General features: G+C 58.6%; 2 protein-coding genes across 6 annotated transcripts in view; one reads left to right on the forward strand and one right to left on the reverse strand.

Annotated features, from left to right (window-relative positions):
• The first annotated feature begins 88 nt into the window (after window positions 1-88).
• Window positions 89-6,022, forward strand: LOC122386643 (endoplasmic reticulum lectin 1-like). Of its 5 annotated transcripts, XR_006257418.1 has the most exons (10): window positions 140-166; window positions 803-1,165; window positions 1,418-1,507; window positions 1,821-1,901; window positions 2,162-2,297; window positions 2,802-2,893; window positions 3,276-3,451; window positions 3,828-4,128; window positions 4,504-4,973; window positions 5,049-6,022. XR_006257418.1 is itself a non-coding variant. In XM_043376027.1 (9 exons), the coding sequence occupies exons 2-9, from the start codon at window positions 947-949 to the stop codon at window positions 4,894-4,896; spliced, it is 1,488 nt and encodes a 495-aa protein (XP_043231962.1). In that variant the 5' UTR covers window positions 89-156; window positions 803-946; the 3' UTR covers window positions 4,897-6,022. The 5 variants fall into 5 exon arrangements, 4 of the variants coding, with proteins under 4 accessions (XP_043231962.1, XP_043231963.1, XP_043231961.1 ...); XM_043376027.1 differs by having other exon boundaries at window positions 89-156; window positions 4,504-6,022; XM_043376028.1 differs by lacking the exon at window positions 140-166 and adding an exon at window positions 118-139 and having other exon boundaries at window positions 4,504-6,022.
• Window positions 6,023-7,717: 1,695 nt separating this feature from the next.
• LOC122386647 (myosin-7B-like) overlaps window positions 7,718-23,409 on the reverse strand; it is a 45,793-nt gene continuing 30,101 nt past the window's right edge. Inside the window, exons 6-14 of the mRNA XM_043376033.1 lie at window positions 19,608-19,718; window positions 18,381-18,801; window positions 13,548-17,320; window positions 13,089-13,258; window positions 12,727-12,952; window positions 12,410-12,509; window positions 9,155-9,236; window positions 8,466-8,760; window positions 7,718-8,176 (exon numbers count right to left, since the gene is read on the reverse strand). Coding sequence (XP_043231968.1) covers window positions 7,973-8,176; window positions 8,466-8,760; window positions 9,155-9,236; window positions 12,410-12,509; window positions 12,727-12,952; window positions 13,089-13,258; window positions 13,548-17,320; window positions 18,381-18,801; window positions 19,608-19,718 — 5,382 coding nt within the window. The 3' untranslated portion in view covers window positions 7,718-7,972. The remainder of the gene's footprint in view (window positions 8,177-8,465; window positions 8,761-9,154; window positions 9,237-12,409; window positions 12,510-12,726; window positions 12,953-13,088; window positions 13,259-13,547; window positions 17,321-18,380; window positions 18,802-19,607; window positions 19,719-23,409) is intronic.

Here is a 23,409-nt window from a genome sequence, read left to right on the forward strand (position 1 = left end):
CACGTGCTAATAGCAGAAACTAGCTGGTTGCCAAGCAACTCGTAATGAAAGTTAGGAGGTTGCTAGGTAACTTGCGGCTATTATCAATAGAACCACTATTTTGCTGAATCGTCGAACACTTAATCAAATGGTGTTGCAGGTTCAAAGCTGGAAGATGTGGGCTGCTGTGAGGATTTGCTATATTTTTAATTTGTTAACTGAAATAGGAGGAAGTTAACATTCCTTTCATGCAGCCGAGAGCTAAGGGTTGTGTTGAGTAAAAGAGAACTGCATGACGCTTTTGCTTGTGCCTAAAAGAATGGATTTGGCCACAGAGTTTCCATGACGAGTAGTGCTTATGGCTGACCTGTTTTTATCCATTTCCACTGGTTTTACAACATAATTGTTTCAAATTAAATCAACCTGGCTTTAATTTTCTTGAATTCAGGTATTGGTCTTAGTTGTAAGTGCAGAGCTGCAACACTGACCTCACATTGCAACACTGACCTCGCACTTGGGAGTAATCAGACAGTGGAGCTGGATTTGGAGTGAATGAGATTCAGCTGCTGTATTTGTATTGAGCTGATGCCTGACAGCTTCTTTTTTTTCTTGCTAAAATATGGCAAACCAAGGCAACACTTTATTTCATGCATGGTTACTCCAACTATGGCACAGACTTCAATGCAGCTAGTAATTCATGAATTGTGGTAGGAAGTTTGTGAAAAATTTGTGGATTGGTGGATGTCATTTGATAAGGTGGATTGAAGGCAGTATATACTGGTGGATTATGATTTGATTTGATGGATTATGTTTCCCTTTTCAGAACTTTAATCACAAGATTTGATTTGACCAGGGCAGTGACCAGTGCCTTTGCAAACAAAAAATCATTTGATGACACCTATATGCCTCTTGTGATTGATTTGAACTCAATATCTTATATTTCCAAGTGATCTTTTGTTCAGAGAAGATGAAGATTGTTATACTACTTCTTGGTTGTGCTCTTTGCTTATCAACATGTTCTGGCCAAGAGCAAGAGGCTGTTCAGGATGATCAGCAAGCTGGTCATGCAGATGAAGCTAGTGGAAATGTGGAAAAGGAAGCAGATCATGCCCCGCTCTCAGGTTTTACTGTGGAGGATTCCAGCTGGAAGATTGTCTGGCATGGAAGCTCTGATGTTGATCTGCTGGTGAGAGCTTATTTACAACAGTTATGGTATCAGTCCTTTGAGGTCTCAGTTTATATTGCATAAGTATGGATGAACTTATTACTAGGAACTATTTTCTGGTGTGGATCTTCACAGGTAGCTGGTAAAATGCCATCTGTTGCTCTCATACATCATGCATGTACTATAAAAATGATATTGAATGAATAGTGAATTGACTTGCACTGGCAATGAACATGTTTCTCATACACCTTGATTAGATATGTTCTTTTTCAGAATGCCCCTGACATGGAGTCAATTTTGATGCTGACCAAGGACAATGAGCAGTACAACTGCCAAGTGGAGAGTGTGAAAAAGCCGAATGAGGTGGGCGGCTCCACTGGTCCACTGCTCCTTTGGTGCACAGTTACTCAGTCCTGCCCATATCTACATTTACTTATCTCACTACATTGGTGTTCATGCACTCATGTCTCATAAGTCATAGGTCACTGTTTGTGACTAGCTAACATGATAAATGAAGGTAGCTTAATTTGTTGTGCATGAGTTTCATAGTGTATTTTGCATCTGCTGATGCCAGTGTGAGCCATTATCTATCATTGGTGTTATTGATGATCTCACCATGTGACCAACAGGGCCTTGATTTGATGACTGTATTACATTCAGTTCTTGTTTCCCTCAGGAGGAGGACGCGTCGTACGACGGCCCCAACCCTCTGCAGCTGATGGAGCCTCTGTTCAACAAGCTGGCCTGCTCATACAGGGTGAGTTTCGCTGCTCGTATTGTCCCCTTTTCGCCCCGCTCTCCACGACTGTATCGAGCCTAAACATGGACGTTTACCGCTAGTGTGTGTTTTGGTGACAAATATCGGTCCATTTGGTGATAAGCAGGTTCTACTTGGCTGGCCCTAAGTCTCATTGTATGCCTAGTTTAGAGACATCTGTCTCATTCAGTCCCAGCGTCTTATTTCCCTGTTTCGAGCCCACCCGACGCTTACCCCCCTCCCGCCCTATCCGCCGCCAGCTGGAGTCGTACTGGACGTACGAGGTGTGTCACGGCGACTACGTGCGCCAGTACCACGAGACCAAGGAGGGCAAGCAGACCAAGCTGATCGAGTATTACCTGGGCAGATACAGCAAGGAGACGCTGCAGACAGAGGGTAACCACCGCCGGCGCCTTACGGCTCTGCATGAAGGATGGAATATATGTAACGTCCGTTTCTTTCGATGAGGTGCACTTTTATTCGCGCAGACGTAAAGGTTACGTGCGAACGATGGTTGATAGAAATGCCCGATAGGTAATATTCTACGTCGTGGTCTTGTGTCGTTAGTTTACTCATTCGTCCGCTCGTTCGTTCGTTCGTTCGTTCGTTCGTTCTTTCGTTCGTTCGTTCGGTCGGTCTGTCTGTCGCTCGTTCGTTCGGTCGTTCGTCCGTTCGTTCGTTCCTTCTTTCGTTTGTTCGTTCTTTCCTTGTCTTCGTTTCGTTGGTTCTTTCGTTCGCTCGTTCGTTCGTTCGTTCTTTCGTCCGTTCGTTTTTCGTTCATTCTTTGGTTTGCCCATCTGCCACGTAACTCGTTAGCTACTCGTCGTCTCGTTTACTTCTGACCGTTCTATTTCCATAATCTGACTGGTATCTGACATCCCTTTGTTCTCCTGCCGACAGTGGAGGAGTGGGATGCCGCCCTGAAGAGTGACCCGGCCTCTCGGCGACCCAGGACGCTAAGGCTGGAGGAGATCGACCTCCCCTACCTGGAGGTGAGCTGGACGAGTCAACCTCTCCTTGACTTGACGTGCAGCGACGGTACGGTGTGTGACATGTAACCTGACCTCTGACCTGACCTGTCACCGCTGACCCCACCAGGTGACGTGCAGCGGCGGCATCGTATGTGACCTGACCTCTGACATCTGACCTTACCTGAACCCTGCCCCCACTAGGTGACAGCGGCGGTACGGTATGATCTGTGACCTAACCTCTGACTCCACCAAGTAACATACAGCGACGGCATGGTGTGTGGAGTTGGACTGACCTCTGACTTGTGACCTGACCCCACCAGGTGACCTGCAGCGGTGGCACGGTGTGACCTGTGAGTGACTGTGACCTGACCTGTGACCTGACCTCTGACCCCTGCCCCACCAGGTAACATACAGCGGCGGCACGGTGTGCGACCTGACGGGCCGCCCGCGCCAGACGCTGGTGCGGTACGTCTGCCACGCGGCCGGCCGGCACGAGGTGGTCTCCTTCCAGGAGACGTCCTCCTGCCAGTACGTCATCGTGGTGCTGTCACCGCTGCTCTGCGCCCACCCAGACTACAGGTGAGAATGCGGGGTCACCCAGACTACACTTAAGTGAGAATACGGAGAGTCGCTGAGAGTCACGGGGAGTCACATAGATCATAGGTGAGACTGCTGAGTCACTGAGACCAGCGGAGACTACCGGGCCACCAAGGTTAAGGATGAAACTACCTACTGAACTTGACCCTGCACTCTGCGGTGCTAAACCAATGTCTCATTCTGTTGTAACCTGCATTTACGATGATGCCGTGCTGCGATTTCAGTATCCGTTCGCGTCGCTAGAGGTCGCTAGTGGACCACCGTGCTGTGCAAATGCGGTGGGAAGTCACCAATGCTGCTTTTATTGTCTAAATTAGTCCCGCACTTCTCACGTCTGCCTCTCTCCTTGCTCTCACAGGGTGACGGCGGACGTGGAGCACCTGATCCACTGTATCGCCCTGTCCAACTCGCCCAAGCGGCCGCGCTCGCTGCTGGAGCTGGAGGCGCAGAGTCTGGCGCTGCGGCACGGTCTGCGGCCGGTGGACGGCGCGCCGGCCGCCGCCCCCGCCGCCGCCCCCGCCCCCGCCGAGGACGGGCCCGACCCGGATACGACGCCTGCGGACGCCGAGCCGCCGCCGATCACCACCGCCCGGCCGCTGGCCGTCTACGACGAGAAACTGGTCGAGGACTTCCTGGCCGGCCGGCACTGCCTCAACGGGGTGAGTGGGAGGAGAGGGGTGACAGGAGAGCTCTGAGCTCTGACAGACGTCTGAACGGGGTGAATAGGACTTAGGAGGGATATGAGAGTCATGGCGGAACACTGTCTCAACAGGGTGAGGAGGTGTGTGTGTGTGTGTGGGGGGGGGGGGGCAGGAGAGCGACAGACCACTTTGTGGTCAAGGAGTGTAGTGTTTTAGCTTTTCTTCTGAATGAACTCAGACCTCAGTATAATGTGGGGGAGCGACAGGTCTCTCTCTCTCTCTCTCTCTCTCTCTCTCTCTCTCTCTCTCTCTCTCTCTCTCTCTCTCTCTCTCTCTCTCTCTCTCTCTCTCTCTCTCTCTCTCTCTCGTCTCTTACCTCCTCCCGTTCGTCAGGGCACCGGCTGGTGGCGCTACGAGTTCTGCCACGGCAAACGGGTCGACCAGTACCACGTGAACCGAGACGGCACGCGAACGGTCATCCACCTGGGCTTCTTCAGCCGCGACGTGCACCGCGAGTGGCTGACGCACAACCCGCAGAAACGTCCGCGGCCGGCCGCCGGACGGCGACACGTCTCCCACTTCTACTCGGGCGGGTCCATGTGTGACGAGATCTCGGCGCCGCGCTCGGTCGAGGTGAAGCTCAAGTGTAAGCAGTCCGAGTCGCCGAACGCTGTATCGCTGTACCTGCTGGAGCCGCGGCCGTGCCAGTACATCCTGGGCGTGGAGTCGCCCATCGTCTGCCGGCTGGTGGAGCAGGCCGACGACGACGGACTCATAGACGAGTAGTGGCGGCGGACTCATAGACGAGTAGTGGCGGTGGACTCATAGACGAGTAGTGGCGGTGGACTCATAGACGAGTAGTGGCGGCGGACTCATAGACGAGTAGTGGCGGCGGACTCATAGACGAGTAGTGGCGGCGGACTGATAGACGAGTAGTGGCGGCGGACTCATAGACGAGTGATATCGGGGACCGAGTGATAGGTAGGCGGTTGAAGCCCCGAGTCGAGAGACAGAGACCGGGCCGGGGTCGGCCAACAACAGCCTATAATGAGTTGGTAGCACTCGGGACAGCGAGATAGGATCAGGCTGACTCCAAACTACACGGGATGGGACGACTCAGCTCCAGACTGACAGACGTCACAGCGTGCAGTGTGGTGCAGTGAGCTTAGCTGGGGCGGCTGACGGACCGTGTGGCGGCAGTGACTTCTGAATTATAGCTGAACTTTACGACGGTGGAACTCCGGCCTCAGTTGGAGCTCGAGTGGAGACTGATCTAGTCTGGTTCGGTCTGCCTGGCTGGACGGCCGGGAGTCTCAGTCCATCAACCTCTGCCTCCGAGACTGCCAGCGGCGGGAAGATCTACCTGTTCTCAGACTGGTAGTGGCTCCAGTTAGCCGTATCTACCGTGGCTGGCGCTGTGACTCCTGAGTCCTGATCATCGCACCTGTCGACCTCATAGTCGAGGGGAGGCGCGCTATCACGAGTGATTTTGTCTGGGGTTGGGGCCCGGTCACTGAATTTTATTGTCCATCGATTGCCAGAGATTCGGCAATACCACGGGGTGATGGCTCACAGCGTGATTATATGGTTATCGTGAACCCCGCGTGCCGAGTGGCTCCTTGTTGATATTGTTACAGCCTCGTTTGTGAGTGATGGGTGTTTATTGGTTTGTGTGTGGGACTGTGGGTGTTGCCGTCATTTTGTTTGTGTGTGTGTGGGGGGGGGGGGGGGGGGGGGGTTGCAGTGATGTGGAATCCCATGGTGTAATTTTATTCCAATCACTGGTCTCGAACCCTCCTGCTGACATCCTATGTGACCAAGACCTCTTAAATTATTTTTGTTGTAGGAATGTTGGTCAACTGTCATTGTACTGTATCATAATAAAACCGGTATATTCAACTCAACTGTGCAACAACACATTTTCTCCATTTGCAGCAGGATGTAAACAGGCGCGTATTTTGACGGGTGGAGGCGAAATAGACCGTTTCCCGAGTGAGTGATGTTTGTGTGCCTCTGACGTCTGACTGACGGACACCCTTTGAGCGGCACGTCTACCCGGCCCCGCGTTCGACCTTCCGTTCGACCTGCTCTGCGGCACGTCCGTTAGACGTGACCTCCGCGCGGAGCGGACGGCGGATTCCGCCGCGATCGGCCGCCATATCTCACCCCGCGCGCGTGTGTGTGCTCTGTGCGGTACGTGTGTTTTGTGTCACTGCTGCCTGGATATCCGGCTCGCAGGAACCCAGCGTCAGCACCTATTCAGTTCCTCCGAACGGCTATACACCTGTCACGGGACGTGTCACCGCCCGGTGGTGTCAGCCCGGTGACACTGACACAAAAGGTCACTGAGAGGCCGGCGGCAGCTGACACGTACCGGCACTGGTCACGGCTGATTCACTGAGGTCTGGCCGCGGGGGGGGGGGGGGGGTCGACAGACTGACCTGTCCCAGAGGCGGTACATCGTATCCGTGTTCACGGACCTTTTTTTATGTAGGAATCTTGTAAATAACCGAGGAACAAGTGTCTGTTTACGGATGTGACTGAGATGACGCTGTAATATCTCTCGCGAGGCGCCTGTGAGTCCGCATGGGAGAGGGCAGGCTCGCATTAACCGCTTAAGACCGGTCTGACTGATTAGCGAATAGCTTAGCAAATAGCCGGAGGCTTGCTACCAACGGTCGGAACTTGTGAGGGTACGAGGTATCTTGTTATGCTATCGGTCCAGTTAGCCGATTTGTAAGTTCATATGCCGCTCTGAAACTTTGAGTTGAGTTGAGAGAACTTTGAGCCTGAGGTTGTTCTGCATAACATTTATGCAAGCCGTTGTAGCTATTATCGTCGGGCGGGGTACGACTGTCTGTCTGATGAACCAATCAGTTACCGAGGTGAACGGACCGGTGTCCTGGTCGACGCGGGCTCTTCTGTTGTTACTGAACGAAGAGACGTGGGGCACAGCGGTGATGTGTGCTAGCTGTGACGGCTCCCAGCCCATTATCACTCCCTGCTCGGCAGTTGTATCAGTGCGGGCGACACCAGCGTCGTTACAGCCCGTGGAAGTTGTGGCCGTGTCTCGCTACCCAGTAACCCATGGGACAGACAGCGCTCGTGACTCCACTGACCCAGCCTTGACCTGACCTCGGGTGATGGGTCACCGGATGGGACAGCTCACACCCGGAGAGCTAGTCTGATCCCTGCAGGCCCCTGACCCGACCTCTGGCGGCGGGTCACCGGGTGGACCATGGACCATGCCTTGGGAGGTCGATCTTAGAGACTAGACCTGACCTGACTTTCGGTGACAGTTCACCGATGGGCCAATCATGACTGGAGAACCATCTGACCAGCGTAAACCTCCGGCCTGACCTCTGGTGACCAGTAACCGGTCGGGCAGTGCAGATGTCACCAGTCACCACAATCTCAAAGATGTCATCAGCCATCCCGTTCATCCGATTCAAGAGCATATGTTTGCTTCCATTGCTTTTATCCTCCTCCGCCCATGCTGTTCAAAAACCAATCGAGGATGATTTGATCGACTTGGCCGTGGTGTAATTGCGTCATGCTGCTCTCGCACCCTAGTCGCTCGCGATTATTCAAATCCACAGACTAGTGATGGAATGCATATAATCATTTATTCACCAATTATATTTGGCCGCAACATCCATATAAAATAGAACGATATCTGTCACAATCACAACTCGTGGGCAGCCCATATACCATGTCGAACACTCGGGGCCTCGTCAATGTCAATCAAGCACCAGCACAAATATATTTCCCGTATGCACACTTGAGACAATAAGATAAGTCTTTATAAGCGGGCCGCGCGGCCGACCGGCGGGGGCGCGGCGATACCGGCGCACTGCGGCGCTCAGCTGTGCGCCGCGTCCGCCTGCGGCGCGCTGTCCCCGCCGTCGGCGCCGTCACCGATAATGGCGCGGAGAACTGCGCTGCTGGGCTCGGCTACCTCCGCCGGCGGCTGGTCAGAGAACGACAGCAGCAGGTTGGACGACGTGGAGCTCTGCCGCGAGTGGCTCGGCTGGGGAGGCGGCGTGCTCCGCGGCAGAGGCGGGCCCTGTCGGCAGACGGGGGGCGTCAGCGGGGCTGAGAGGGGGAGGAGCACAGGCTGCCAGACTCCGGGCGTCATACTTGGGAACCGACGAACGTTGACGTTAACTGGTCAGTCTTGCGCTATGAAATGCAAATCTCAATACAATCATGGAGGTGGATAAGAAAGAAACCGCAATTCCACACAGCTCCTCTCAATATCATGAATTTGAATGAACAAATGCCACAGTTCACAGAGGAAGCCCGGTGACCCAGACACCATCATTTCCCCCTAAACCAGCGGCAGCGGTGCTGACCTGTGTGGCAGCTCGGTGGGCGCGCGCCTCGGTCCGGCGCGCCGCGTCTCGCGCCATCTGCTCGGCGGGAAGCACGGCCGGCTTGCGCGGCGTCGACTCCGCCTCCAGGAAGCGCACGAACGCCTGAGTGAGCGAGCCGCCGGGCGGTGCGGGCGCGGCCGGCGCCGGGTCCAGCCGCGCGCGCGCCCGCTCCTCGCCGGAGAAGTCGAGGACGGTGGCGATCACCCTGAGCACCTCGCGCTCGTGGCCGGCCGGCGCCGAGACGTACCCGACCACCAGGTTCTTCACCAGCGTCCTGCGGGCGGCACGAGCAGAGTCAGCGCTGGCAAAACCCCACGACCCCGCGCCTTACATAACCCTGGTGTGAGATATGAGCGGATTTAGTCTTACCGTGTCATTAACGTTAACATCAGTAACGGATTTGAGCCATCTGATAAATACGATCCAGTTACGTCTTATCATACAGAGAACGTTAAGAACGCGGATATCGTGATTATCACGCAACACGGCCTTGTCACTGTTTCTGCAGATATTCTCGAGTAACGGCCGCCGGCCCGACTGGCTAATGTCTCCCGCCCGGCCGGCTGCACCAGCAGACGCCACTGTATGAGTGTGAGAGTCTGCTCAGGTCAGGTCCGGAGTGTGAGACTGACTGATGAGTTAGTGTGAGAATCAGGTCGGGTCCTTACTTGTCCACCTTGCCGGAGGTGTTGCCTTTGAGCTCGTCCAGCTCGGTCTGCAGTCGGATGTTGGCGTCTACCTTGGCCTCGACTGTAGACAGAGGGGCGCGGCCACCGGACGGCCGCGGGGACTGTCAGTGGGTCTGGGGCGGCCAGCGGGCAGTAGATACACGTCCCGGTACATGGCACACTTCGGCAGCTGGTGCGGATTCACTTAGAGTCGTACTGCTTAGTTGAGCAGACTGGCATTTTAACCAGCAGTACAAGACGAAAAATGTTCAATTTATGTAAATAACAAACTGACAGACAACTTACTAAAATGACAAACTGAACAAAGCGGGTTCGCAGGCAGCCATTCGGTACCAATACGGAATACCTACTCCGTACAAGCCAGTGGAGCGGGCTAAAAATGCTCTACATTATATCTTCAGCCAGAGCGAAATGTAGGCATGCTATTCAGCACCGGCATCACTCGCGGTGAAACAAGCAACATTAACGGGCGAAAGTGGCAACATTAACGGGTAAAACAGGTCACAATGCATATAATCGTAATAAATAATGCATAAACTTATAAGAAATAAGTAGCAGGTGACGTCAACGCTGCTAGCAGCTCCATAACTTCAGCAACGCGTATAGTCATGCAATATTACTGGTGATAACTCATCAAACCAATATAAAGTAACAGATGACTGAAATAAAATTCAGCACGGTGCGATCTAACGCAGCGGGCGCGGCGCGGGCGGTGTCCCGCTGTCAAGGTGCCGCCGTGGGGCGCTCAGCAGAGTCTCGTGGCATGCGGCGGCTGGTGCGGTGCCCCAGACAGAGTCCGAGCATTGCTTCGACACTGAGATCCAACCATCCAGTACCTGAAGTAATACTCAGATCTGCCCGGGGCGGCTCGGCGGGGCGCGCATGCGCGGTGGACCGCCGCAGGGGGGGGGGGGGGTCAGTCTGGCCACCCTCCCCCCGCACGGGGAGGCGCAGCACACTCGAGGCGGTTGGGGGGACATGCGGCAGGCCTAGGTGCGCCTCATCGCTACCTCTGCGCAGTCACTGCCAGACGAAATAAATGAAAACGAAAGGGCTCTTGTTGACAGCAGTAATGACGTTCAAACTTAGAAAACAAAACTATATATGGTCATTCTAAGTACAGACGGAAAACTTTGCACCATGCAGCGCTGGTAAATGATCACAGAATACACAACATTTGCGATATTAATTGCAACTGAGGCATAATCCGCATAAACAACAACATAAAATGTGCGAAACAATGACGATTTCCAAAGACGCATGTGCACTATAACCGTGTTTAACAATGCTATATGACGGAGAACGGAAACAAAACACAATCAGCAGTAAACAAAACAATACCGGTTGCAGGGATCAAATGCTTTTAACTACGTTCGTGCATTACCGATCAACCATTCTGTGTCATAACAGCGCTGACTAAGGCGGAAATGCCGGTGTGCATTCTTTCAAAGCTTAGTGCATTCTTTCACAGCTTTGGGTGTGCTAAAATACCCAGTGCCCTAGCGGCATAATCGCCTGCATTTAAGGTTGAGATACATTAGAAGACTATTCCTCATATTCGGTGGATCAAAACCACGCCCTCGACAAACAACATTTGCACGGAGGTCCCTACAGCGAGCCCCAACCGGCCGAGCGGGGCAGACACGAACGAAGCGACTGATAGCGGAGGGACGGCCGGGCTACTGGACCGGCGGCGGGCGGTGCGCGGCGGATGGAGCCCCGCTTCAGTCACTGGCGGGCTGTTATTTACAGACAGACGGGCCGAGCTACACAGACGGGTGAGCGGTGCGGGCGGCGGACGGAGGCGGGACGGACAGACAGACAGACAGACAGACAGAGACGGGTGAGCAGGGCGGGTGAGAGCGGCGGGGCGGGTGCGAGCTGGAGTGAGAGCGGCCGGCGCGGGCTCACCTCACAGAGCACGCCGAGAGCGAGCCTCACTCAGCGTTACCATGTGAGATTAGCACCGCACCGGCACCGCGCTGCGCTGACGGTACAGGCGGACCGAGCGCGCCGAGCGCCGGCGGACGGCGGACGGAGACGCGGTGCAGAGGCGGCGGCCGGCAGACACGGACACATACTGTACAGGACTCCGGGCCGTGAACACGGCACAACACTGACACAGCTGGCGGCGTGCTGGACGTCATATAGTACACGGGCAGAGCCTGAATCCTGACTTCAGGAACATGCATTGGATAACCAATATTAAATATTATTGGGCATTAAAATCGGTAAAGTATTCAGCAGTCTAATTTTGTTCGTAAGAAGAAATAAATAAGGCCTATAAATTGTTTGAGCTTTGAGCGCTGTAACTAATACGACCACGGAAGAAACAATTCATACCAAAAAGAATGCTGCTCGGCATGTTTCGCGCCGGAGATGATTTTGCTCGCCCCAACTGACCTTCAGAGTCCAACAGCGCACAATGCAGGCAACATGCAAAGCCACAAAATACCGGACATGCCAGGTCGCGTCAAAACATGCAGACATGCACCGAAGCCTAGCGGGGGGGGGGGGGGGCAACACACAGCCACACACCCGGGGCCAAGGAGAAAAACCAGCGCCAGGAACTTCCCGAAACGTACCAAACACGGAAGGAAGCATAGCGTTTGGATTACAAGCCGTTCAAGGAATAAGCGAGGAACAAGGAGGAAAAAAGCAGGACTGGACGGCCAAAGGCGCCACGTTCAACTCAACCAAAATATGCTGTAATCAAAAGTAAAGAGATTTACCCGTCGTGCGCTACCAAGCGTCCCGCCCTCTCGGTCGGTCGGCGCAGCCCCGAGTGACCCCCGCGTCAGCCAGCCGGGGACAGCGCGCGGCGCGGCGCGGGGCGGGTCCGCCAGCAGAGGGTCCAGCAGGCAGGCAGGCAGACGGGCGGGCTCCGGGGGCGGCGGCGGCGGCGGCGGAGCAGGCCATGCCGGCACCCGGCTCAGGTCACACACATACCAGTCAGGCTCCTGGGCACAGTGAACGCAGCCCAGAATTACCTGCTGATATTTGTGCGCGCCCAGCCGGCGGCAGCAGCAGCAGCGCCTCTGGCGGAGACGTCCCGAAGTAGCCCCGGCGCGGGGACGGCCCGCGGTCCCGGCGAGCTCAGACCGCAAGCGAAAACCACCACACTCACACACACACACACGACCCCACTGAGTCCCCGTCACAGGGGCCAGTCTGAGACCCGCAGACCCGCAGGCCGGAGCCAGAGTCCCACTGAGGACCGGTACCGGTACCTACCGTCCGACTTGAGCGCCAGGATCAGCTGCTCCTTGCGGTCCAGCTGCTCGTTGAGCCGGTTGGCCGCCTTCAGACCGGCACTGGCCTCCGACAGCTGGGTCTGCAGGGCAGAGGGAGACAAAGGGCCGTGAACACAAGGGCAACACGAGCCGAAACGGGCATATATTGGACCAGTGACAACGAGCCGGGAGAAAATAACGCGTAGTGCGATGCTCAGGAAATCATTTGTCACTCGCAATCATCCATTTATTCTTCTCATTGATTATAATTATTATAATTAAAAAAAAATACACACATTGATATCTACATACACTTACCTTGAGAGTTGCCACCTGCTCCTCTAGTTCTTTGGTCTGCCGCTTGGCAGCGCTGGTGGCCAGTTCCACCTCCCGTCGCTTTTCTCGCTGGAACTGTTCGAGCACGCGCTGCAGGTTGTTCAGCGACTGCGTGACGTCATCCAGTTGCAGTGTGACGTCATCGCGCTGCTGCGAGACGGTCATCAGCTGCTCCTGGAGGGACTCGATGGTCTGAGAGGCCGCCTCACTGCGGAAGGAAGGCGGCATAATTATCAGCGATTGTTAAACACTACTCATACTCGGAAATGCTATAAAGAGAATGACGATGGCTGTGTGTAAATTAACTACATTAGTTATGAGCAGATATTCACAAAGGTCCCCACCTCTCGGCGTTGAGGTGCTGCTCAGAGGTGATCCGCTCGCGCAGCGCCGCCTCGCGCTGTTCGGCGTGCAGCGCCTCCTGGGTGTAGTTGTCCTCGATGGTGACTAGATGCTCGCGGAGCCGGCGGAGTTCGGTCTGCAGCCGCCGCTCGGCCTCCTCCAGCTGGTCGGACTGGAGGTACAGACGGCGGGGGTTAGACACGGTACCATCACTGACAGCGACACCAGCGCTGCCGTGTATAGCGACTCAGCTGAGCATGCAGTAACCTGTATAGCCAGCACTAGTCAGTACAGAGGAAATGATTGAATGCTAAAATATTGACGTTAACAGCATAACGGTGTAGGAAGGCATAAAACAATGACAGTTAAGCTGTCTTGATTTGTCATTCTGGCACTTTATTTTACTATGACGACTAGCAGATGTAGCCAAAATTTCACCATCCGCCTCCCCTGGCTCTCACCTTGTTCTGGAGGTCGTGCACGGTCTGGTTGCGCTCCTGCAGCGTCACCAGCAGCTGATCCTGACTGGCGCGCAGCTGCGAGCACTGCGCCAGCGCCTCGTCCCTGGCGCGCCGCGTCTGCGCCAGCTGCGCAGCCGTCAGCTGCAGCTGCTCGGCCTGCTGGCCGCCGGCCGCCGACAGCCGCTGGATCTCGGCGTGGTACTGCACGCTCTCCGAGTGTTTCTGGTTGAGCGCGGCGATCAGCTGTTGGCGCTCGCCGGCACAGACGTCCCGCTCGGCGGACAGCCGGCGGCCCAGCTCTGCCAGCTCCGTCAGACGGCTGAGCGCCGCCGCGGCCGCCTCGATGGCCGCCGCCGGGTCCGCGGGCTGCGAGGGGGACTCTGACGGGGCGCCGGCCGGATCGGACGGCGGGGACTGGGTCTCTGCCGGTCCACCGGCCGGCTCTCCGGACCGCTCCTCTGTCGACTCAGAGTGGCCGCCACTCTGCGCGGCGCTCCCCGCCGATGACTCTATGATGGAGGAGAGCCGCCGCCAGGCGTCCAGCTCCACCTCGAGCCGCTGGCAGCGCTCCAGCGCGCGCACCAGCTCCCCGGAGCTGCCCGACTTTTCTGCCAGCTGCGCCCGCAGCAGGTCCCGCTCCTCGCCGGAGCTGTGTACCAGCGCGCCCAGCCGCTCCGACTCCTCCCGCAGCTGGGCCTGCAGCTTCCTCCGCTCCTCATCAAACTGCTGAATCAGTGAGGTCACTGTCCCCTTTTCTTCAGCTAACTGCACGCTTAGCTTTTCCTGGTCCTCAGTGAACTTTTGAACCAACAAATTAAGACGATCGTTTTCCTGCGCGAGCTGCGTTCGAAGACTCTCCGCTTCTCCGTCAGATTTTTCGATGGCCAAGCTAAGTTTCTCTCTTTCTTCCGCTAGTTCTGTTCTAAGTTTTTCCTTTTCCCTGTCCGCCTCCTGGATGGCCAAATTCAGTTTGTCTTTCTCCGATAAAACGATGTTGTGCTCCTCTTTGATTTCTTTCTTTTCAGCTTCGATATTGCTTACCGTTGTAAGCAGATTTTCATTTGCCAGTTTCACCTCGTCCAGCTCTTTCAGCATGGTGTTTAGCCGGTCATTTTCAGACTGGACGATGTCACGCTGCTGTTGGATGACTTTCTTTTCCTCCTCTGCCGCAGTCAGTTTGTCAAGCAGACCCTGGTTGTCCAGTTTCAGCGCCTCTACCTCCTGGATCATCCTGGAGAGCTCCACTGCCTCGTCCGTCAGCTGGCTGGCCGAGGCGCGCTGGGCGGCCAGCTCGGCCCTCAGCTCTGCCAGCTCCGTGTCCTGGGTCTGACAGCGCGCCGCCAGCTCGGCCTGCTCAGCCCTCAGCTCCGCCAGCTCCGAGTCCTGGGTCTGACAGCGCGCGGCCAGCTCGGCCTGCTCAGCCCTCAGCTCCGCCAGCTCCGAGTCCTGGGTCTGACAGCGCCCCACCAGCTGTACCTGTTCGGCCCTCAGCTCCGCCAGCTCCGTGTCCTGGGTCTGACAGCGCGCTGCCAGCTCGGCCTGCTCGTAGCGCAGCTGCTCCTCCCGCTCCCGGCCCTCCTCCCTGGCGTCCAGCAGCTGCTGCAGCTGCTGGAGGCTGCTCAGTGCCTCGTCCCGCTGTCGCTCCGCCGCCAGTCGCGCCATCTGCTCCTCCAGCCCGCTCTGTATCGGCCCGCCCTCCCCTCCTCTCTCTAACTGCACGGCCTCCAGTCCTCTCTCCAGCTGTCCGCTCTCCAGCCGGTCGCAGTCCTCTGCCTCCTCCAGGTGCGCCAGCTGCCGCAGCCGCGCCACCTCCGCCTCCAGCTCGGCCACCCGCTCGGCGTCCTCCGAGATGGTCTCCAGCTTCTCGGTGGAGCCGAGCAGCCGCTCCTGCTCCAGCTCCTGGAGCCGCTCCTGCGCCGCCAGCCGCTCGGCGCGCTCCTGCTCCAGCTGCCGGCCGGCCTCCTGCGCGCGCCACTGCAGCTCCTTAATGGCCGCCTCCAGCCAGTCGAGCAGAGAGGCCGTGCACGAGTTGGACGCGAAGATGTCCTCAGAGTTGAAGAGCGTGGCCAGCTCGAGCAGCCGCAGCCCGGTCTGCCGGTGCTCCTCGGTCAGGGAGGGAGGCAGCGCGCCGCCAGACTCGAGCGCGTCCAGCTGCTCCGTCAGCTCACTGACCGAGCTCTGCAGCGTGTCGCTGAGCTCCTCGAGCTCCCGGCAGCGGCGCACGGCCAGCGCGCCCAGTCGCGCCTGCCGCTGCTGCTGCGACTGCAGCCGCTCAATGAGGGAGACCAGCGCGGAGACTGGGGCGGAGGGGCCGTCTGAGGGCTCAGCAGAGGCGAGCGGCGGGGCAGAGGAACCGAGAGAGGCCAGGATCTGGGAGACAGAGACTCGCAGCTCCTCACCGTCAGACGTCAGCTTGGTGAGACGCTCCAACAGACTACTGTGGTCGATTGATGTCGGCTCCTCTCCATCCCCGGCATGATCGAGAGCCTGAACGGCGATAAGGTCTGGATGGTGTGTGGGTTTTATGGCGCCCTCTACCGAGTTGACGTGCGCCTTGACGACAGTGTCTTCTTCGACTGGTTGGTGGTTGGACGGGTGCTCGTTGAGCAGCGCCTCCGCCTGCGCCTTCTCTGCCTGCAGCTGTTCAGTGGCCGCGCTCAGACTTTGCTCAGCGTCCCGCAGCTGCAGTTCCAGCTGCTCCAGCCGGCCGGCCAGCGCCGCCTTCTCTGAGGCCGTGCCGTCCAGCTCGCGGAGTTTCAGCTCCAGCTGCTGTTCAGCGGCCTCCCTCAGCCGCCGCTCCTGGGTGAGTTGGTCCGCGGAGACCGATACCTCGGCCGCCTCCCGCTCCCTCTGAGCGAGCCCCTCCGCCAACTCGTCCCTGGCCGCCGTCAGGAGCGCCGTCTCCTGCTCCTTCTGACTCAGCTGGGCCGTCAGGTCATCCTGGGCAGTCGTCAGCGCCGCGGTCTCACTCTTCTTCTGAAGCAGCTTTTCCGAGAGTTCGTCTCTGCTGGCAATCGAAGCATCAAACTCCTCAGTTTTCTTCTGAATTTTCTCATTCAGAGCATCATTTTCCTCTTTAGCTTCTCCTAATTTCTCGATAAGTTGGTCTCTTTCAGAGCTCAGGGCGGCGAGCTCTGCCGTTTGATGTCGCAACTTTTCGGAAATTTCGCCTCTTTCCGTCTCTGAGGAGGCCTGGTTTTGTTCCTGAATTTGTAGCCTCTCCAGTAATGATTTCCGTTCATTGTCGAGGACGCTGAGTTCCTGTTCCTTCTCCCGCAGTCTCGCCAGCAGCCCCTCCCTCTCCGCCTCTGCCGCCTCGGCCTGCTGCTGCTGGCTCTGCAGCTTCTCCAGCAGCTGGTCCCTGCTGGCCGTCAGCTCGGCCACCTCCCGCGCCCTCCTCTCCTCCTCCTCCCGTTCCCTACCCTCCTCCTCCACACTCTTCTCCTCCTCCCGTGGCTGGCCGCTCTCCTGCAGTCGCGTCTGTAGTTCATCCCTCTCCGCAGTCAGCGCCGCCGCCCGCTGCTCCGCCTCTGACAGTGAGCTCTGCAGTCGGTCCTTCTCCGCAGCCAGCGCCGCCGCCCGCTGCTCCGCCTCTGACAGTGAGTCCCGCAGCCGGTCCTTCTCCGCAATCAGCTCTGCCGTCTGATCAGCGCCCGCCTTCAGCCGGTCCAGCAGCTCGTCCCTGGCCGTGGTCAGCAGGCGGGCCTCGTCCTCAGCAGCCAGCAGCCGCTCCCGGAGGGCGGCGGACTCTTCGCGGCCCCGCTGCAGCTGCTCTGTAACCGCAGGGAGGGGGAGGGAGGGAGGGAGGTGAGTCAGCCGTGTGACCAGGTGCGCTGCCGTCAGGGCGGCGGAGGCGGCACAGGTGCCCGCCGTCGGCGGGTGGTGACGTGGCGCAGCCGGGACGGCGGCGGACCGACCACCGCACTCTGCACAGGGCACCACCGACCACCGCACTCTGACAGGGCGCCACCGACCACCGTACACCCCGGTCTGCCAGGGAGGCACCGCCCTGATCGGCCGACAGGTTATGTGAATATAACGCCAAATACGAAACCCGCTAATGTCAAACACCGCTCAGGAAACGAAATGACGAATCGCCGAGTCGTAATTCATGCTTAGATCATTGAGCTTTAACACCAGAGGGGCGTAGAGGCTTCTATATCTCCGTGGGTGGGAGGAAAGAGAGTGTGTAATTTATAATCCTCTCATATTTATAAGACAGAGACCCATTAGTGAATCCAATCTTCCCCGATTTCATTACTTTGCCCATATTGAAAGGTGCCATCAGTTTAGCAAAGTGCTCTGCTGAGCCCCGCAAAGTCCGGCCGCTGAGCCCCGCTAGGTCCGGCCGCCAGCCGCTGGATCCGGGGCGGCGTCGGCTGGCTCCGTGTTATCCGTTATTGCGGCCCAGATAGTGTATCGGCGTGTCCAAACAGCGGCGGCCGGCGGCGCCGAGCCAGGCTCAATATCGGCTGCGATACACGGCCGGCGCGGAGCGGCACAGCGCCGCCGAGCGCCCCCGCTCTGCGGAAAACCGACACCGGGGCGCCAGACTGGGTGTACCGGCTCATAGCGCAGTGTGGGGCAGCTCACAGCACGCGAAAGAGGCAACCCGTACCACGCAATACCGGAAACCACCAGCCCACCAAGCGGCTCCTCATCCAGCAGTGACTCACGAGAAATACGAGTATCACGGGACGAGCCGCGTTCGACCATTAGTACACTTTTGAAACGCGGACTCGGTATTTACTGGGATCTATTGGGATAACACGGGGTTCATTGCGAGAAAACGTATGACTTGGGGAAATGCCTCCATTTCCAGCTACCACTCACCGTTGGCGGCCTGGTTCTGCAGGTCAAGCTCCTCCAGGCTGGCCACCAGCCCCTCCTTCTCCTCGCTGGTCTCTGTCAGACCGGCCCTCAGCGTGCTTAGCTCCTCCGCGGCCTGCTGCAGCTGCGCCCGCAGCTCCTCCCGCTCCGTCTGGGTCTGCTGTTGCTCGGCGCTCAGCGCGTCCCTCTCGCCGGTCAGCCGGCTGAGGTCCGCAGTCAGCCGGTCCCGCTCCGCGCCGGTCTCCTCCAGCCGGGCGGCCAGACGGTCCCGCTCAGCAGTGAGCTGCTGGAGCGTGGTCCGCAGCCGCTGCTGCCGCCGGCGCAGGTCCGCCTCCTCCGCCGAGGGCTCCTCCGCGGCCGCCTGGGAGGCGGCCGGCTCCTCCACCGGCGCGCCGCCAGCCGCAGCGTCCGAGCCATTCTCCTGCTGAAGGGACACGGCACGGGAGACGTCAGACTACAGTCCGGACCGATGTATTAAAACGGCAAACTGGGACAGGAGCGGGCGGGCAGAGCTATGGAAAGGTAGTTATTGTGTATTGGTCGCACTAAGCATTTACAAATGAGACTTTTACGGCCTCATCAGTACAGCTAAAAGGCCTCTGCCGTGTGCTACAAATGCAGACCACTAAACGGTCCCCACCGTTTGATATAAACGGATAAAAACGGGGCGTCATCGCTCTGCATCCCACCCCTATTACGGCCAACACCTGAGCCGTCGCCGTTTAATTAATCTGCCCTCACCGCCCGTATGATAAGCCGTCAACATCCCATTAGTGGCGGATTACTGCGGGACTGGGGTCGGGTGGGGTCGGGCCGGGGTCGGGTGGGTGCCACCGCCGTCCCGTTCCGCGCAGCTGCGGCCGTGTGTCGGCGGTGCGCCGGCCGACCCGCGCGGCGCCGCGCAGCTCCCCGCGGCCTGTCGCGGGCCGCGGCGACATGCGGGCGGACCGTGGAGGTGCACAGGTGTGCCGGCGCGGTCGATAGGCGGCCCGCAGACAGCGCCGGGAACCGACAGCTGGCCGCCGCCGCCGCCTATCTTATCGGCCGGGCGGCGCGGCAGCCGCGGTCCCAGCGCCGAGCCGCCGTGACGGTCCGCCCGTGTCCGGTCAGCGCCCGCTGGACGTCCCCTCGGCCCACACCCAGCCGACCACCGCGGGCCGCACCCTCCTCCCGGTCCCCGCCCCGCTCAGCGACTGCAACAGGGCACAGAAACACAGCACCGACACTCACCGCAGCCGGCGGCCGGCGCAGCTGCTGGAGCTGCTGCTGGTGGCTGTCCTGCAGCGCCGCCAGCTGCTCCTGGTGCGCGTCCACCGTCCGCTGCAGCTGCTGCTCCAGCTCCTGAGGACAGAGCGGTCACCGTGAGCACTGGTGGAGGGCAGACCCTGTGACTGCCTGGACTCGGCTGCTGCCGCTGCACTCACCGGCGGTACCCGGCCGTACCGTACATACAGCGTGCTGCAGTACAGACACACACGTTTTCCTGTTCTGTCGCCTTCCTCCCCTCCCCTACAGCGAAATACCGTACAGATTACACGATATCCGTGCGGCAGCCTTGGTTCAGAGGTGAAAACAACTGCGGCGCCCATGATCACTCCCTTCAACTCATGGACATTTTCATTGTATCGCTACAAAGAAATAACTGAGAAACAAGATGGTTACCCCAAATTGCTGGCTCAAGACAAATAAAAAGAGCCAGGCCGCATGACCGAGCAACTCTGGCACGGAGCGGGGATATGGCTGCAGATTCCAGCCGTTCTGTCGGCTAAACCCTGGTGAGAGTAATCTCTGCACCAAGGACAGCCGCGGCGGCTGAGAGCGCCGCCCGGCGCCGCGGCCGACGCCAGCTCCGTGAACACGGCGCGCCGCACGGACACAATGCGCCGATTGGCAACGCACGCAACCGGCGCGGCGGGGCGGGCACCGCGGCGAGACGGCACACGGACATAGCAGGCTTCGGGGTAGGCTGCGAGCGGGCGACAGGGCTGCGAGCGGGCGTAGAGTAACAGGGTCCCAACTCGAGCCCTCGACAAAACATTGAACTGGTTATGAACTAAGAATCGTGCCATTCCTGGCTCCTGATAATGGCATAATAAAACAATGCCGGCCATTTTGTCTGTCTGCATCGTCACGCCGGCTGTGTCGGCCGACGGCGGCCCCGCGCGCCGGTCCCGCCCTCACGTGACACGTGGCACCCGGCCGCTGACACGTGGCATTGTCCCCCCCCCCGTCACAGCGAGGACCCGTTCAGCGGCCGCCGGTACAGGTGGCGGCCGTCGGGCGGCCCTCGGCACCGCCGCATCCATGCATGTCCCAGTCCGTGGTCCGTCCGGCCAGCCCGCAGGGGTCACAGTAGCCTCCACCAGTCGAGCAGCGGACAAAGTTGAGAGCAGTGCGGACAAAGTAACGGCGACATCAGGCGATCCCTCGGCCCGGTGGAGGTCCTCTCCAATGGAACATGATCCTCTTGGTGGGATAGCAAGGCTAAATTGGAAAAAATCACCTATATTAGTGCAAATGTTGAAATATGTCTCCCTAGTGCCTTGCAGAGTCGTTGTTCGGCCGTCCAGTGCCCAGTACCGACGCCAGTCACATGGCGGCGCCCGGGCCGCGTGCACACGGAAAGCCCCGCTCGGTGCGGCGACAGGAGCGACAGCGGCGGCCCGACGGTCAATAGCGTCCGCTGGCCCAGCGAACGGCGTACCGCCGCGTCCGCTCAGAGCGGCACCTGATCCTGCCTGGCCGGCACCCTGTACCTAACGGTGTACCAGCAGCAGCAGGTATCGGCGGCAGAAGGCCGCGCCACCGACCGCCGATCCCGCCCCTGCCCCTGCCACCGCCGCCGCCGCTGTGGCCGGCGTGCTTTGCCCTCTGTTCTACGAGGAAAAAGCCAGTCGGCGGCGGCGTCCAGTCGCGAGCGGCGAGACCTTCAATTCACCGCAATTTCTGGCGATTTTTGCAGCAAACCGGTCGGTCTGGTTGGCCGGCCAAAAGCGCCAGTTGGCGCGCCGGCCGGGCGTGTGGTGCCGCAGCGCGGCCGGCCAGCACGCCGGAGGTGGCCGGCCAGCACGCCGGAGGTGGCCGGCCGGCGGAGCAGCGCCGCGCGTGACGCCCCACACAGACGCCGGCGGCCGGGCCGAGCTGGCGCGCGCCCGAGGACGCCGGTAGGACCGCCTCCGTACCCGGGTCCGCCGCGCTGGCGAGCGACGCCGAGGCACTCCGTGCTAGACGTTGCATGGGATAAGGCCGGCGTCAGGCCGAACCCGCCCGGGACGGATCTTGGCTGGCATCGCGTGACCGGCGGTGGCAGCGGCCGGGCCGCCTGCCTGCAGCCACTCCGAGAAACGGGGGTCGGAAACACACGCCCCTACCGTGAGCTGCGTCAGGGGAGAAAAACGTACTTCGGTGCATTGGGAATGGAATATCCCGGTAATGGGGGCTAATGGAGAACACGGGTTCGGAATTGACCAAAAGAACGCCACGGCACTTGGAAAGGAGCAGGCTCAGCATCTTCACCAGAAGCGAAGGCCTCCTCAGTTCTCCGTTTGGGACGGATTATCGGTACGCGGTGAGAGGCGTCCGAACGGCGCTGGGTACGTATATACCCCGCGCCGAGACCGAGCCGGAATTTCCCCGGGCGCCGCGGCCGCCGGCGGCCGCCCCCCGTTATTTGGAGTGGCGCTATCTTTGGCGCGGAGATCCTGCGACTCTCGGACGCCGCTGCTGACCGGCCCGACCGGTCTGCCGTCGGAGCCGCCCGCCCGGCAGCGGCCAGTCGCCGCGGTCCGACGGCAGCTCCGAGCCCAGACAGCCCAAACGGCCAGCCTCCGTCTGCACAGCGGCGGCCGTCACCTGGAGTTGCGGCGGCCTCCCTCCCTTCCGGGCCCCACTCACGAGAACCGTGCGTAAGCAGGTTCACTGAACGTTCGAGTACGCCCACGGCCCGTTACGAATGTCCCAAGGAGCGCATCTCCATACGATTTACATTCTGCACGGCCGCTGCTGCCCTTCCATTTCCGTCGCGCAGGAACCTGTTGACTGGTCACGTAGCTGGGAGGGCGGTGAACGAGTCCATGGCGCAGCCGAGCACGCCCCGGCGGCCGGCCGTGCGCCGTGCCCCCGCATAGAGACGTGATGTAGCCGGCAGCCGGCCCGGTCGGGGCGTGACAGAGCCGTGACCGGGGCGCCGCCACCGGCCCACCGCACACTGGTCGGAAACGCTCCAGCGAGAGGCCAGCGGCCTTTCCGCAAAAGTTTTTTGCTTGTTATTCCACAACTAGTGAAGCAAACTTCATAAAACTTTGCATACCTTCTCTGTCATATGTAAGCTATCATTTAGATGTCAAGCACTAAATATATGACATGAATCTGTTAAGTTATGACGTCATAATTGAGTATAATACAGGATCTAGCACCACTTTAAGTCAACAAGGGAAATTGGGAGCTGCTATTCGGGCACCGGGAATGGTTTCATGCACTCCTTGCAAGGTCCAGTGCTTGACTTTGGCATTGTTGACTTTGCGTGACGTCATTTATGACGTCACTAAGGCCATGTAAGTTTTTCGTCAATAACTCCTGATCAGATGGAGCTAGAGAGTCGGGAAAGCCACCATTGGACTCAGGAAGACCTGCCGAATCGAATGATATGCGATATAACCTCCTTCAACCATTTTCGTGACCTGAGGAGCTCCGACCTAACCTTGACCCGAGGTTAACACCTTAACCCTCGCCGGCACAGGGGGGGGGGGGTGATGCAACCCCCCCCCCCCAAGGTTTTTCGCGAATAACTCGCGTAAAAAGCGGCCGATCGCGACGAAACTTTCAGTACCCTCGCATTGATCAATTTTACACGTTCCCTGAAAATTTCATGACCCTGACCCCAATGACCTTTGACCTGTGACCTCTTTTCCGTGACCATGTTTGGCCGAACTCGCGATTCGGCGTATGTCGGCTCGCATTAGCCGCGCGTTTGCAAGCTTTTCGTGGTTTCAAACGTTCGAACATGTGATTTGATGTTGCTCCCATACATTAG

Source organism: Amphibalanus amphitrite, unplaced genomic scaffold (genome assembly GCF_019059575.1).
Source record: "Amphibalanus amphitrite isolate SeventyFive unplaced genomic scaffold, NRLGWU_Aamphi_draft 000258F_arrow, whole genome shotgun sequence".
Taxonomy (NCBI): Eukaryota; Metazoa; Arthropoda; class Thecostraca; order Balanomorpha; family Balanidae; genus Amphibalanus; species Amphibalanus amphitrite.

Coding starts and splice junctions, on each gene's coding strand:
- LOC122386643 (XM_043376027.1), top strand. CDS start 947: ATGAAGATTGTTATACTACTTCTTGGTTGTGCTCTTTGCTTATCAACA. Junction 2,894..3,275: donor TCGACCTCCCCTACCTGGAG/GTGAGCTGGACG, acceptor CTGCCCCACCAG/GTAACATACAGCGGCGGCAC. Junction 3,452..3,827: donor TGCGCCCACCCAGACTACAG/GTGAGAATGCGG, acceptor TTGCTCTCACAG/GGTGACGGCGGACGTGGAGC.